The sequence below is a fragment of the Cebus imitator genome, unplaced genomic scaffold (assembly GCF_001604975.1).
Source record: "Cebus imitator isolate Cc_AM_T3 unplaced genomic scaffold, Cebus_imitator-1.0 Scaffold708, whole genome shotgun sequence".
NCBI classification, from domain to species: domain Eukaryota; kingdom Metazoa; phylum Chordata; class Mammalia; order Primates; family Cebidae; genus Cebus; species Cebus imitator.
Genome location: NW_016108023.1, coordinates 1061609 through 1074305, shown reverse-complemented (window position 1 = coordinate 1074305; position 12697 = coordinate 1061609). Strand labels below are relative to the sequence as shown.

Genomic DNA, 12697 nt, shown 5'->3' with positions numbered 1-12697 from the left:
GTGCGCCTCCGCACTGCCAGGAAGGAACGCAACCTGGAGACCCTTCCCCCTTCCCCACTGATGCCTCTGCAGTGCCTGGGAAGGATGCTCCTGCCCTCTCTGAAACGCGGGAACCGTGGCGTCTCCATGCGCCCTGGCTCTCCATATGCCTAGCTCTCCAAGCTGCGTTCCCCGGCTTTCCAAGGTGCTTCCCCCGGCTTTCTAAGCTGCGCCCCCGGCTCTCCAAGCTGCTTCCCCCGGCTCTCCAAGCTGCTTCCCCCGGCTCTTCAAGCTGCGCCCCCGGGCCTCCAAGCTGCGCCCCCGGCTCTCCAAGCTGCAACGCCGACCCTCTAAGCTGCGCCCTGGCTCTCCAAGCTGCTTCCCCCGGCTCTCCAAGCTGCGCACCCGGCTCTCCAAGCTCCTGTCGTAGAAGAGACGCCCCACGATGTGCACCAGGAGCACGAAGTTGTTGGGAGCAAAGCAGGTGACGATGAAGGCCAGCAGGACCACCGTGGCCAGGCCCACCGTGCGCCTCCGCACTGCCTGGAAGGAACGCAGCCTGGAGACCCTTCCCTCTTCCCCACCGATGCCTCTGCAGTGCCTGGGAAGGATGCTCCTGCCCTCTTTGAAACGCGGGAACCGTGGCGTCTCCATGCGCCTGGCTCTCCATATGCCTAGCTCTCCAAGCTGCCTTCCCCGGCTCTTCAAGCTGCGCCCCCGGGCCTCCAAGCTGTTTCCCCCGCCTCTCCAAGCGGCGCCCCCGGCTCTCCAAGCGGCGCCCCCGGCTCTCCAAGCTGCGCCCCAGGACTCAGAACTCGCTCTCCTGCCTCTTAAGGCTGGGCCTGGAGGCTCCCTCCGGCCCCTCTGTGCGCGTGCCGGCCTCGGAGCGCACAGACGTGGTCCTGGCGGAGAAGAGGCTCTCTGGGCGAGCGTCCAGGGGGTCCGCGGGCACCCATCCGCATCGCAGGTACTCCCGGAGGCGCAGCTGGAATTCCCGAGAAGCGAAGTAGTACACGAAGGGGTCCAGGCAGTTGTTGACGCAGCTGAGACACAGCGTGAGCTTGTAGATGTGGTAGAAGCTCCTATCGTAGAAGAGCCGCCCCACGATGTGCGCCAGGAGCACGAAGTTGTTGGGCGCGAAGCAGGTGACGAAGGCAAGCAAGACCACCGCGGCCAGGCCCACCGCGCGCCTCCGCTGCCCCAGGCCGTGCGCCTCGTCTGTGCGCAGCAGCTTCAGGATGGTGGCCGTGTAGCAGGCCACGGTGACCAGGAAGGGGATGAGGAACAGGACGATGAAGATGGTGAAGAGGAACACGGCCCACATGGCCAGGTTGGGGAGCATGGACCACTTGAGGACGTCAAAGCAGGTCACGATGCCCAGCGCGTGCACCGGGTACGTGAGGTCCGTGCGCGCCAGGGGAGAGAGCGCGGCCAGCAGCAGCAGCCAGGTCCCGGCGCACGCGGCCACCGCGTAACGGCGGCGCCTCCAGCGCTTGGAGCTGAGCGGGTACAGGACGCCCAGGAAGCGCTCCACGCTGATGAAGGTCATGGTGAGGATGCTGGAGTACATGTTGGCGTAGAAGGCCACCGTGACCACGTTGCACAGCAGCACCCCGAACACCCAGTGGTGGCGGTTGCAGTGGTAGTAGATCTGGAACGGGAGCACGGCCGCCAGCATCAGGTCGGTGACGCTCAGGTTGATCATGAAGATGACGGACGGGGAGCGCGGCCCGATGCGCCGGCACAGCACCCACAGCGAGAACAGGTTCCCCGGGATGCTGACCAGCGCCACCAGCGAGTACACGACGGGCAGGGCCACCGCGATGGCCGGGTCGCGCAGCATCTCCAGCGTGGCGTTGTCGGGGCCCGCGCTGCCGTTCGCGGGGGGCTGCATCCTGGGGCGGCTCTGCCGGCCCCACCGGGGTCTGCGAGGGAACGGGGCGCGGTCAGGGGTGAGGAGCGCGGAGGGGCGCAAGGGACGGGCCTGGGCGCTCAGGCTGGGAGCCAGGGGCGGAAGCGCTCTGGCAGCTCCCTGTGTCCTCCCACACGCTCTCCCTCCGTTTCCTCCTCCTTTCCTTCCTCCTTCCCTCCCTCCTTCCTCCCTCCCTCCCTCCTTCCTTCCCTCCCTTCCTCTTTTACTTCCTCCCTCCTTCCCTCCCTCCCTCCTTCCTCCCTCCCTGTCTCCTCCTTTCTTCCCTCCCTTTCTTCACCCTCTTCCATTCTTTCCTTCCTTCCTCGTTTCTCCCTTTCCTTCTTCCTCCATCCTTCCCTTCCTCCCTCTTTCCTTCCCTCCCTCCCTCCGTTTTTCCCTTCCTCCCTTCATTTTTCCTTCCTTCCTTCCTCTCTTTCCATCCCTAGCTCTTTCTCTCCCTCCTTCCCTCCCTCCCTTCCTCTCTCCATCCCTTCATTTGCTCCCTCCCTCCTTTTTTCCCTTCCTCCCTTCATTTTTCCTTCCTCTGTTTCTTCCTCCCTCTCTTTCCCTCCCTTGCTCTGTCCCTCCCTCCTTCCCTCCCTCCCTCCTTCCTCCCTCCCTGTCTCCTCCTTTCTTCCCTCCCTTTCTTCACCCTCTTTCATTCTTTCCTTCCTTCCTCTCTTTCCCTCCCTTGGTGTGTCCCACCCCCTTCCCTCCCTCCTTCCCTCCTTCCCTCCCTCCTTCCCTCCTTCCCTCCCTCCTTCCCTTCCTCCCTTTCTCCTGCCTGTTTTTCTCCCACCAAATTTGCAGGTTTCCATAAACATCAAGCACTCTGCCACACACAGGAAAGCTCACAGAACAAATAAAAACTGCCCATCACCAGAGCACCCAGAAACTCGGCTGCACCCCCATCACCGGAGCACCTAGAAACTTGGCTGGACAGACAGACAGACCTGCTGCTCCAGGACCCCCATCACTGGAGCACCCAGAAACTTGGCTGGAAAGAGACACAGGCTGCTCCAGGACCCCCATCACCGGAGCACCCGGAAACACGGCTGCACAGAGAGACAGGCTGTGCCAGGACCCCTGGGAGCAGCCAGACTGGGGGCTGGGCTGACGGGAACGCAGTGGCCTGCCAGTCCCCGTGGGTGTGGGGACCCAGGGTCAGCATCCACCTAGCCCTTCCTTCGCTCCTCGCTTCCACTTGGAAATGCAGGGAGCGTGCTGCAAGGGACGGCACAGTGGCTTCCCCACAGGGACTGTGAGGATGTTGGGACGTGCAGCACTTACAAAGTCACACAGAGACTGACTGTCAAAGAAACTTTCTTGGCCGGGCGCCGCGGTTCACGCCTGTCATCCCAGCACTCTGGGAGGCCGAGGCGTGCGGATGGTGAGGTCAGGAGTTCGAGACCAGCCTGGCCAACATGGTGGAACCCCGTCTCTATTAAAAATACAAAGCTTGGCCGGGTGTGGTCGTGGCAGGTGCCTGTAATCCCAGCTACTTGGGAGGCTGAGGCAGGAGAATCGCTTGAACCCGGGAGGCGGAGGTTGCAGTGAGCCGAGATTGCACCACTGACCTCCAGCCTGGACGACAGAGAGAGACTGCATCTCAAAAAAGAAAAAAGAAAAGGGCCGGGCCCAGTGGCTCCCAGCACTTTGGGAGGTTGAGGCGGGTGGATCATGAGGTCAAGTGATCAAGACCAGCCTGGCCAACATGGTGGAACCCCGTCTCTATTAAAAATACAAAAATTAGCCGGGTGCAGTCATGGTGGTCGCCTGTCATCCCAGATACTTGGGAGGCTGAGGCAGGAGAATCGCTTGAACCCGGGAGGTGGAGGTTGCAGTGAGCTGAGATCACGCCACTGCACTCCAGCCTGGGTGACAGAGAGAGAGTCAATCTCAGAAAAGAAAAGGAAAGACAGAAGGAAACTGCGTTTGCACCTGCAGCATACTTGCTGTTGCTCCCTGCTGCCCCAGGCAGAATCTGACTGCTCTGAGGTCTGGTTCCCCATTTCCACCCGCCGTGAAGAAGCCGGGTGCGTCCACCTTTCACATCCGCGGTGAGCATGGCTCCGTTACCCCGAGACTTCTGCCTTCTTCCTTTTCTTTCCCCCTTTTCCTTCCCTTCCTTTCTTTTCTGACGGAGTCTCGCTCTGTTTCCAGGCTGGAGTGCACGGGTGCCATCTCGGCTCACGGCAACCTCCGCCTCTTGGGTTCAAGCGATCCTCCTGCCTCAGCCTCCCGAGTAGCTGGGATGACAGGCGCCCACCACCACGCCCGGCTAATTTTTTGTATTTGTATTTTGATTTTTAATTAATTAATAATTAATTTTTTTAAGATGGGGTTTCACTATGTTGGCCAGGCTGGTCTTGATCTCCTGACCTCGTGATCCGCCCGCCTCGGCCTCCCAAAGTGCTGGGACTACAGGTGTGAGCCACCACGCCCGGCCAACTTTTTGTATTTTTAGTAGAGACGGGCTTTGACCATGTTGGCCAGGCTGGTCTCGAACTCTTGACCTCAGGTGATCCGCCCGCCTCGGCCTCCCAAAGTGCTGGGATTACAGGCGTGAGCCACCACACCTGGCTGAGGCTAGGACTCTGGGAAGACCCAGAATGGGGCTGGAGGCTGCCCTGGGCAGGTTCAGGACGTACAAACCTCAGGACCAGACTCACTGCCCCCCGCCCCCCCGCGCCACGTACAGAAACCACAAAGCGACCCTCAGCCCCCAGCGGGTCCTCCTGTGAGTTCCTCGCACCCCCTCAGCACTAGCCTGGGTGTTAACCCTTCCATCTGAGGGACGTGTGCCCCAAAGCGTCTATCAGCAGAAAACACACAGTCCAAGTTTCAAGGAGACAAACCCGTTCGCCGTGTGTCGTGCCCCGCCTCCGCCCTCCCGCTTCTGCCTGCAGAGGAGACCTGTGCCTTCTTACCAACGGCTGTACAAGTAACTTCCTCTAACTGCTTTTCAAATGGCCCAGAGTTTCCGTTTCGGGGTGCAGGTCTCTGCCCTGCCCAGGTGTGAGCTGTATGGTTTATGCGGGGGTCAGCGCCGCACCCCACGGCCAGCTGGGTACCTTCAGGAGGAAAAGGGGACCCTGGCTTCCCGGGGTTCGACCTTGCACTGCTGTGAAGGGTGTCAGAGAAACACTATTTTTATCTTGAGATGATCAGTGGGGCCCGGTGGCTCACACCAGTAATTCCAGCACTTTGGGAGGCCGAGGCGGGTGGATCACGAGGTCAGGAGTTTGAGACCAGCTTGGCCAACATGGTGAAACCTCGTCTGTACTAAAAACACAAAAAATTAGTCAGGCGCATCTGTCATCCCAGCTATGTGGAGGCTGAAGCAGGAGAATCGCTTGAACCCGGGAGACGGAGGTTGCAGTGAGCTAAGATCGTGCCACTGCACTCCAGCCTGGGCGACAGAGCGAGACTCCGTCTCAGAAAAAAATAAAATAAAAAAATTAAATGGGGCCGGGCGTGGCAGCTCACGCCTGTCATCCCAGCACTTTGGGAGGCTGAGGCGGGCGGATCACCTGAAGTCAGGAGTTCGAGACCAGCCTGACCAACGCGGTGAAACCCTGACTCTAAAAAAAAGTAAAAATAAAAAATAAAATAAAATAAAATGGACAGAGCTAGAAATAGGAGGACCCTGGGATTGTTCTTTTGTTGTTTGTTTTATAGAGACGGAGTCTTGCTGTGTTGCCCAGGCTGGCAGGCAGTGGTGTGAACGTAACTCACTGCAGCATCCAGCATGAAGGGCTCAAGCAATCCTCCTGCCTCAGCCTCCCCAGCAGCTGGGAGTAAAGGTAGGTGCCACCGTGGCACCCAATATTTTTACTTTTTTGTAGAAAGGGGGCTTTGTATGTTGACCAGGCTGGTCTGAAACTCCTGGCCACAAGCAATGCTCTTGCCTCAGCCTCCTGAGGAGCTGGGAGTACACGTGTGTGTGATCATACCCAGGGAATAGTTTTATTTTTTGCAGACAGAGGGTTTTGCTAGGTTTCCCAGGCTGGTCTCACGCTCCTGGCCTCAGGCAGTCTGGTTGAGTACCTGGGACTGCAGGTGCATGCCTCCATGCCCAGCTAATCTTTTTTGTAGAGATGGGGTTTTGCTGTGTTGCCCAGGCTGGTGTCAAACTTGTGGCCTCAAGTGCTGGGATGGCAGACGTCAGCCACCACAGCTGGGCTGGAATTTGTGGGTGAAACTCTCCCGGTCGGCATCTGTGCCCGGTTTAAACAGCACGTCTGTTGAAGCTCTCGCACCCCGGCCTCCCCCAGGCCCCCTCCCGTCTGCACCTGTGTGGTCTTGGGATACAGCAAACTCCCTGTCTCTGTGCTGCAATCCCAGGTCTGTCCCCCGAGGCCACCCTACAGCCCCCAGGGAGGACAGCGGACCAGGACCAGGCCTCTGGGTCGCACGGCTGACTCATCAAGTTACCTCTAACCGACCCGGCTGCTCTGACCTGACACGCAGGCAAGCTTGTGGTTTTGGCCTCGCCAGGGCCGGGGAGGCGGGATGGAAATTTTACAGAGGGAGCAGAAAACGGTCGTTCGTGGCGGTGTCTGGGCTGTGTCTGGGCTGTGGAGGCGGCTCTCCAGAAACATCTGGGCACGGAGGGATCTGAAGCAACCGACGGGCACAGGTGGGCGCTCACGGGGCTGGCTGCAGGTTGGAGCCCTTCCCGTCCCGTCCCCTCCCCTCCCCTCCCCTCCCCTCCCCTCTCCTCTTTCCTTTCTTTGAGAGGGAGTCACTCTGTCGCCCAGGCTGGAGTGCAGTGGTGTGATCTTGCCTCACTGCAACCTCCGCCTCCTGGGTTTACATTATTCTCCTTCCTCAGCCTCCCAAGTAGCTGGGACTACAGGCACCCACCATCACGCCCAGCTAGTTTTTGTAATTTTAGTAGAGACGTGGTTTCACCATGTTGGTCAGGCTGGTCTCGAACTCCCGACCTCAGGAGATCCGCCCGCCTCGGCCTCCCAAAGTGCTGGGATGACATGCAATTCCGGTAGAGCGTTCCTCCCTAAACAGAACTCGGGACCCGGCCGGGCATGAAGGACTCACGCCTGTCATCCCAGCGCTTTGGGAGGCCGAGGCAGGTGGATCACGTGAGGTCAGGAGTTCGAGACCAGCCTGACCAACATGGTGAAACCCCGTCTCTACTTAAAATACAAAAATTAGCCAGATATGGCGGTGCATGCCTGTCATCCCAGCTACTGTAGAGGCTGAGGCGGGAGAGTCGCTTGAACCCGGGAGGCGGAGGTTGCAGTGACCGGAGATCACGCCACCGCACTCCAGCCTGGGCAACAAGAGCGAAACTCTGTCTCAAAGCAGAATAAAACAAAAACCTCAGAACCACCCCACAAGTGTCAACGCGGCTCCTTCCTGCCCCAGTCCCTCGCAACCTCAAATCTGCTTTCTGTCTCTGTGGACTGGCCTTTTCTGGCCATTTTATAAGAATAAACTTTTATCGACGATAGACTGGGCAGGGAAAATGTGGCACACACACACCATGGAATATTATGCAGCCATCAAAAACGATGAGTTTGGGTCCTTTGTAGGGACATGGATGAACCTGGAAACCATCATTCTCAGCAAACTGACACAAGAACAGAAAATCAAACACCACCTGTTCTTACTCATAGGCGGGTGTTCAACAATGAGAACACATGGACACAGGGAGGGGAGCACTACACACTGGGGTCTGTTGGGGGGAAATGGGGGAGGGACAGCGGGGGGGTGGGGAGTTGGGGAGGGATAACATGGGGAGAAATGCCAGATATAGGTGAAGGGGAGGAAGGCAGCAAATCACGTTGCCATGTATGTACCTATGCAACAATCCTGCATGTTCTTCACATGTTCCCCAAAACCTAAAATGCAATAAAAAAAAAAAAAGAATAAAATTCGACAATATGAGGTCTCTTGTGTCAGGCTTCTGTCACTGAGTGTGGGGTCCTCAAAGTTCATTCGCTCTGCAGCCAGTGTCAGAGTGTTGCTCCTTTTCATGGGTGCATAGTACTCCACTTTGTGGAGAGACCACATCCTGTTTTTTCATTCCCCTGTGGATTCCCATTTTGGTCGTTTCTGATTTTTTTTATTTTTATTTTTTGAGACAGAGTCTTGCTCTGTTGCCCAGGCTGGAGTGCAGTGGCACAATCTGGGCTCACCACAAGCTCTGCCTCCAGGGTTCAAGCAATTTTTCTGCCTCAGCCTCTGAAGTAGCGGGGATTACAGGCATGTGCCACCACAGCCAGCTAATTTTTTTGTAGTTTTAGTAGAGATGGGGTTTCACTCTGTTGGCCAGGCTGGTCTCAAACTCTTGACCTCAGATGGTCTGCCCACCTCAGCCTCCCAAAGCGGTGGGATGACAGGCATGAGCCACTGTGACTGGGCGATTTTTTTTTTTTTTGAGGTGGAATCTCCCTCTATTGCCCAGGCTGGAGTGCAGTAGTGCAGTCTCGGCTCACTGCAACCTCCGCCTCCCAGGTTCAAGCGATTCTCCCGCCTCAGCCTCCCGAGTAGCTGGGATTGCAGGTGTGCACCACCACGCCCGGCCAATATATTTGTATTTTTAGTGGCGACGGGGTTTCACCGTGTTGGCCAGGCTGGTCTCGAACTCCCGACCTCAGGTGATCCACCCACCTCGGCCCCTCCCAAAGTGCCAGGATTACAGGCGTGGGACAACGCGCCTGTTCTGTTTCTGATTTTTGGCTATCGTGAGTAAAGCTGCTCTCCCCTAACGCCTACCCGCGGTAACCCCTTTCTGAAGGGTTCAGATGCTGAGAGCAGTGATCCTACAGTGTGGGTCGGGTGGACTTTGCAGGGTTGGGGTGAGGAAAAGACCAAAGAATGAATGAGGCATCGCCTCATTCACCTCAGGGATCGCCTGCCAGTGACGGACCGCTTTTGATAGATATTTTCTTGTGTCCACAATAACCCCTCTTTCCTGAGTGCTGGGGGCTGCCTCAGGAGCTCATCACACATGGGAGGTAAGAGAGCCCAGCCCCAAGGAGCCACAAGCCAGCCCTTTGCTGTCCTTGACATTTGGTCTCTTTTCTGGGTTTCTGGGGTGTTTGCAGCATGCAGTTTGTGGTTCTTTTGAAAGGGCAGCATCAGGAGCCCCCGAACCCCAAAGGCAGCAACACCCGAGATGGTGTCAGAGCTGTGCTGCTGGAAGGGAATCAAAACAGACAGTGGTTTTAATGACACACTTTGATTACCCAGGAGGAAGTTGTCATGCACCACACACCCTGGCTGAGCTCTCGCTGTTATGACCATTTCCTACGCAGAAACTTGGTCTGTGTCTGTGGCATTAGTGAAGTTAAAATGCGGTCATCGCAGAGTAGAGAGAGCCCGTGATAAAACGCATGGGTGTCCTTAGAGAAACAGAAATGTAGGCACACACACAGAGAAGGCAGGGGAAGATGAAAACAGAGACCAGAGTGCATGGACGGGTGGGTGGGTGGATGGGTGCATAGATGGCTGGGCGAATGGGTGCATGGGTGGTGGGTGGATGGATGGATGAATGAGGGGGTGAGTGCATGAGTGCATGGTGGGTAGATGAATGGGTACATGGACGGATAGACGGATTGGTGGATGGGTGGGTGGATGGATGGGTGGACGGATGGATGGGTGGGTGAATGGGTGGTGGATGGATGGATGGATGGATGGGTGGGTGAATGGGTGGTGGATGGATGGATGGATGGATGGGTGGGTGAATGGGTGGTGGATGGATGGATGGATGGGTGGGTGAATGGGTGGTTGATGGATGGATGGATGGATGGATGGGTGGATGGGTGAGTGTATGAGTGCATAGTGGGTAGATGAATGGGTAAATGGATTGATGGATGGATGGGTGGATGGATGGGTGGATAGATGGGTGGGTGAATGGGTGGTGGATGGATGGATGGATGGGTGGATAGATGGGTGGATGGATGGATGGATGGATGGGTGGGTGGATGGATGGATGAATGGATGGGTGGATGGATGGATGGGTGGATGGATGGATGGATGAATGGGTGAGTGGATGAGTGCATAGTGGCTAGATGAATGGGTAAATGGATTGATGGATGGGTGGATGCATGGATGAGTGGATAGATGGGTGACTGAATGGGTGTTGGATGGATGGATGAATGGGGGTGAGTGCATGAGTACATGGTGGGTAGATGAATGGGTACATGGATTGATGGATGGATAGATGGGTGGATGGATGGGTGGATGGATGGGAGGGTGAATGGGTGGTGGATGGATAGATGGATGGATGAATGGCGGGGTGAGTACATGAGTGCATGGTGGGTAGATGAATGGGTACATGGATTGATGGATAGATGGATGGATGGTGGGTGGATAGATGGGTGGGTGAATGGGTGGTGGGTGGGTGGATGGATGGATGGATGGGTGGGTGAATGGGTGGTGGATGGATAATGGATGGATGAATGAGGGGGTGAGTACATGAGTGCATGGTGGGTAGATGAATGGGTACATGGATTAATGGATGGACGGATTTATGGATGGATGAATGGATGGATGGGTGAATGGATGATCTATGGATGGGTGGATGAAAAGGTGGGTGAGTGTGTGAATCAGTAGGGGATGGATGGGTGGATAGATGGATGACTGGGTGGATGGATGGATGATGAACGGATGCAGATGGGCAGATGGGCAGATGGATGGATGGATGAATGGATGAATGGATGGATGGATGATGGATGGATGGATGGATGGATGCATGGATGCATGGATGGATGTGTGGATGAATGGTGGACAGGTGGATGGATGGGTGGGTGGGTTGGTGGATGGATCAGTGTTTAAGTGGATGGATGAATGTATGGGTTGATGGGTAGATGGATGGGTGGATGTATGAATGGGTGGATGGATAGATGAGTAGGTGGATGGGTGGGTGGATGAGTGGGTGGATGGTGGATGGATGGATAATGGATGTGGATGTATGGGTGGATGGAGATAAGTGTGTGGATGGGGGTGTGGATGAATGGCTAAGTGGATGGATAAGAGTGTGGGTGGGTGAATGATGGGTTGATAGGTAGATGAATGGATGGATGTGCAGATGGGTGGATGGATGAGTGGATGGATGGGTAGGTGGATGGATGGATGAGTGGGTAGATGTGTGGGTGGGTAGTTGGATGGATGGATGAATAGATGATGAAGGGATGGATGCTTCTATCCACCGTGAAATGCCAAGTATTTCCAGAAAATCACCGGAAACTGCAGCAAAGCCTGGAACAGATTTTCCCTTAGAGCTCTAATGAGGAAACACCCTACCAATACCTTGATCTCAGACTTCTGGTCTCCAAGATGGGGAAATAATGCATTTCTGTTGTTAAAGTCCCTACATTAGGGGTAATTAGTTATGTCAGCCTTTGCAAACTAATATGCCGAGAAAAGACAGGAAAAGTTTTAACCAACAGCCTCCAAAGAAATTAGCACAAGTGTCATCATACCCAATAAGAGAGCAAGAACCTCAAAAGATAAAGCATGAAAAGGACAAGGTGATAGGGTAAGAGAAAGAAACCAGGAACAAGCCAATGGACGTCACAAACTCAATGGAAGAGGAAGCTATCAAGACTTGAAGATACAAAGACAGCACTGCAAAGCAATAACAACAAAATGCGTTCATACAGTCCCCCCCCCCTTTTTTCTTTGGCTGACTTAACTGTTGAAAAATGTCCAACACTTGCAGAGTGGAACATATAGAATATGACGTGATTTGCCAAAGTCCAGGAGGAATGGCTGCAGAGGACCTATCCACCCATCCACCCACTCAACCATCCATCCACCCATCCATCCACTCACCCATCCATCTACCCATCAACCCATCCATCCACCCACACATCCATCCATCTAAAGACTGATCTATCCATCCACACATCCACCCACCTATTCACACAGCTACCTACCATCCACCCACCCATCCACCCATCCATCCAACCACCCACCCATCCACTCATCCATCCATCCACCCACCCATCCATCCACCCACCCATCCACCCATCCATTCACCCACCCATCCATCCACCCATCCATCCATCCACCCACCCATCCACCCATCCAACCACCCACCCATCTACCCAGTCACTCATCTACCCACCAATCCATTTACCCAGCCATCACCTACTCATCTATTCATCCAGCCATTCATACATCCATCCTTCTCCTCACTTGCCATGGTAGAATTGAACCATTGCAGTAGGGAAGGAAGCAAGGCCCAGAGCTCCCTGCTCTTGCATCTCCCTGCAAATGTCAAGGCATCCTCTTGACCCTTGACATGTGGATCTACAGCACAGGGGCTTCCCAGAGCTCTCCATGGCCCAGACATCTGACCCCTTTCATCTCCAGAAGGGAGGAGGTACAGGTGTACGCCTGGTGCTGACCTCCAAGGGTCATGGGAGGAAGGCAGCTTTGGGACATCTGCTATAACCAGGTTGTTCAGGATTTTACATCGTGGTCCCAGGGGCACTGTGACTGCACCCAGACTTGTTTGAGCAAGAGTCCTTGATATCGATTCAGAAATAGAATGGGTTCTTGGGCGCAGTGGCTCACAACTGTTATTCCACCACTTTCGGAGGCCAAGGTGGGCAGATCACGAGGTCAGGGGTTCGAGACCAGCTTGGCCAACATGGTGAGACCCCGTCTCTACTAATAATGCAAAAACTCGCCGGGAGTGGTAGTGGGTGCCTGTTATCCCAGCTACTTGGGAGACTGAGGCAGGAGAATTGCTTGAACCCGGGAGGCGGAGGCCGTAATGAGCTGAGATCACGACACTTCACTCCACACTGGGTAACAGAGTGAGAC

At 55.6% G+C, this 12697-nt stretch overlaps 1 protein-coding gene across 1 annotated transcript in view; it reads right to left on the bottom strand.

The window, feature by feature from the left end:
• Positions 1-655: 655 nt before the first annotated feature.
• The window catches only part of P2RY8 (P2Y receptor family member 8), a 58145-nt gene continuing 46103 nt past the window's right edge, over positions 656-12697 (bottom strand). Inside the window, exon 2 of the mRNA XM_017518851.2 lies at positions 656-1904. Within this exon, the coding sequence (XP_017374340.1) occupies positions 788-1873 (1086 nt within the window). The 5' untranslated portion in view covers positions 1874-1904 and the 3' untranslated portion in view covers positions 656-787. The remainder of the gene's footprint in view (positions 1905-12697) is intronic.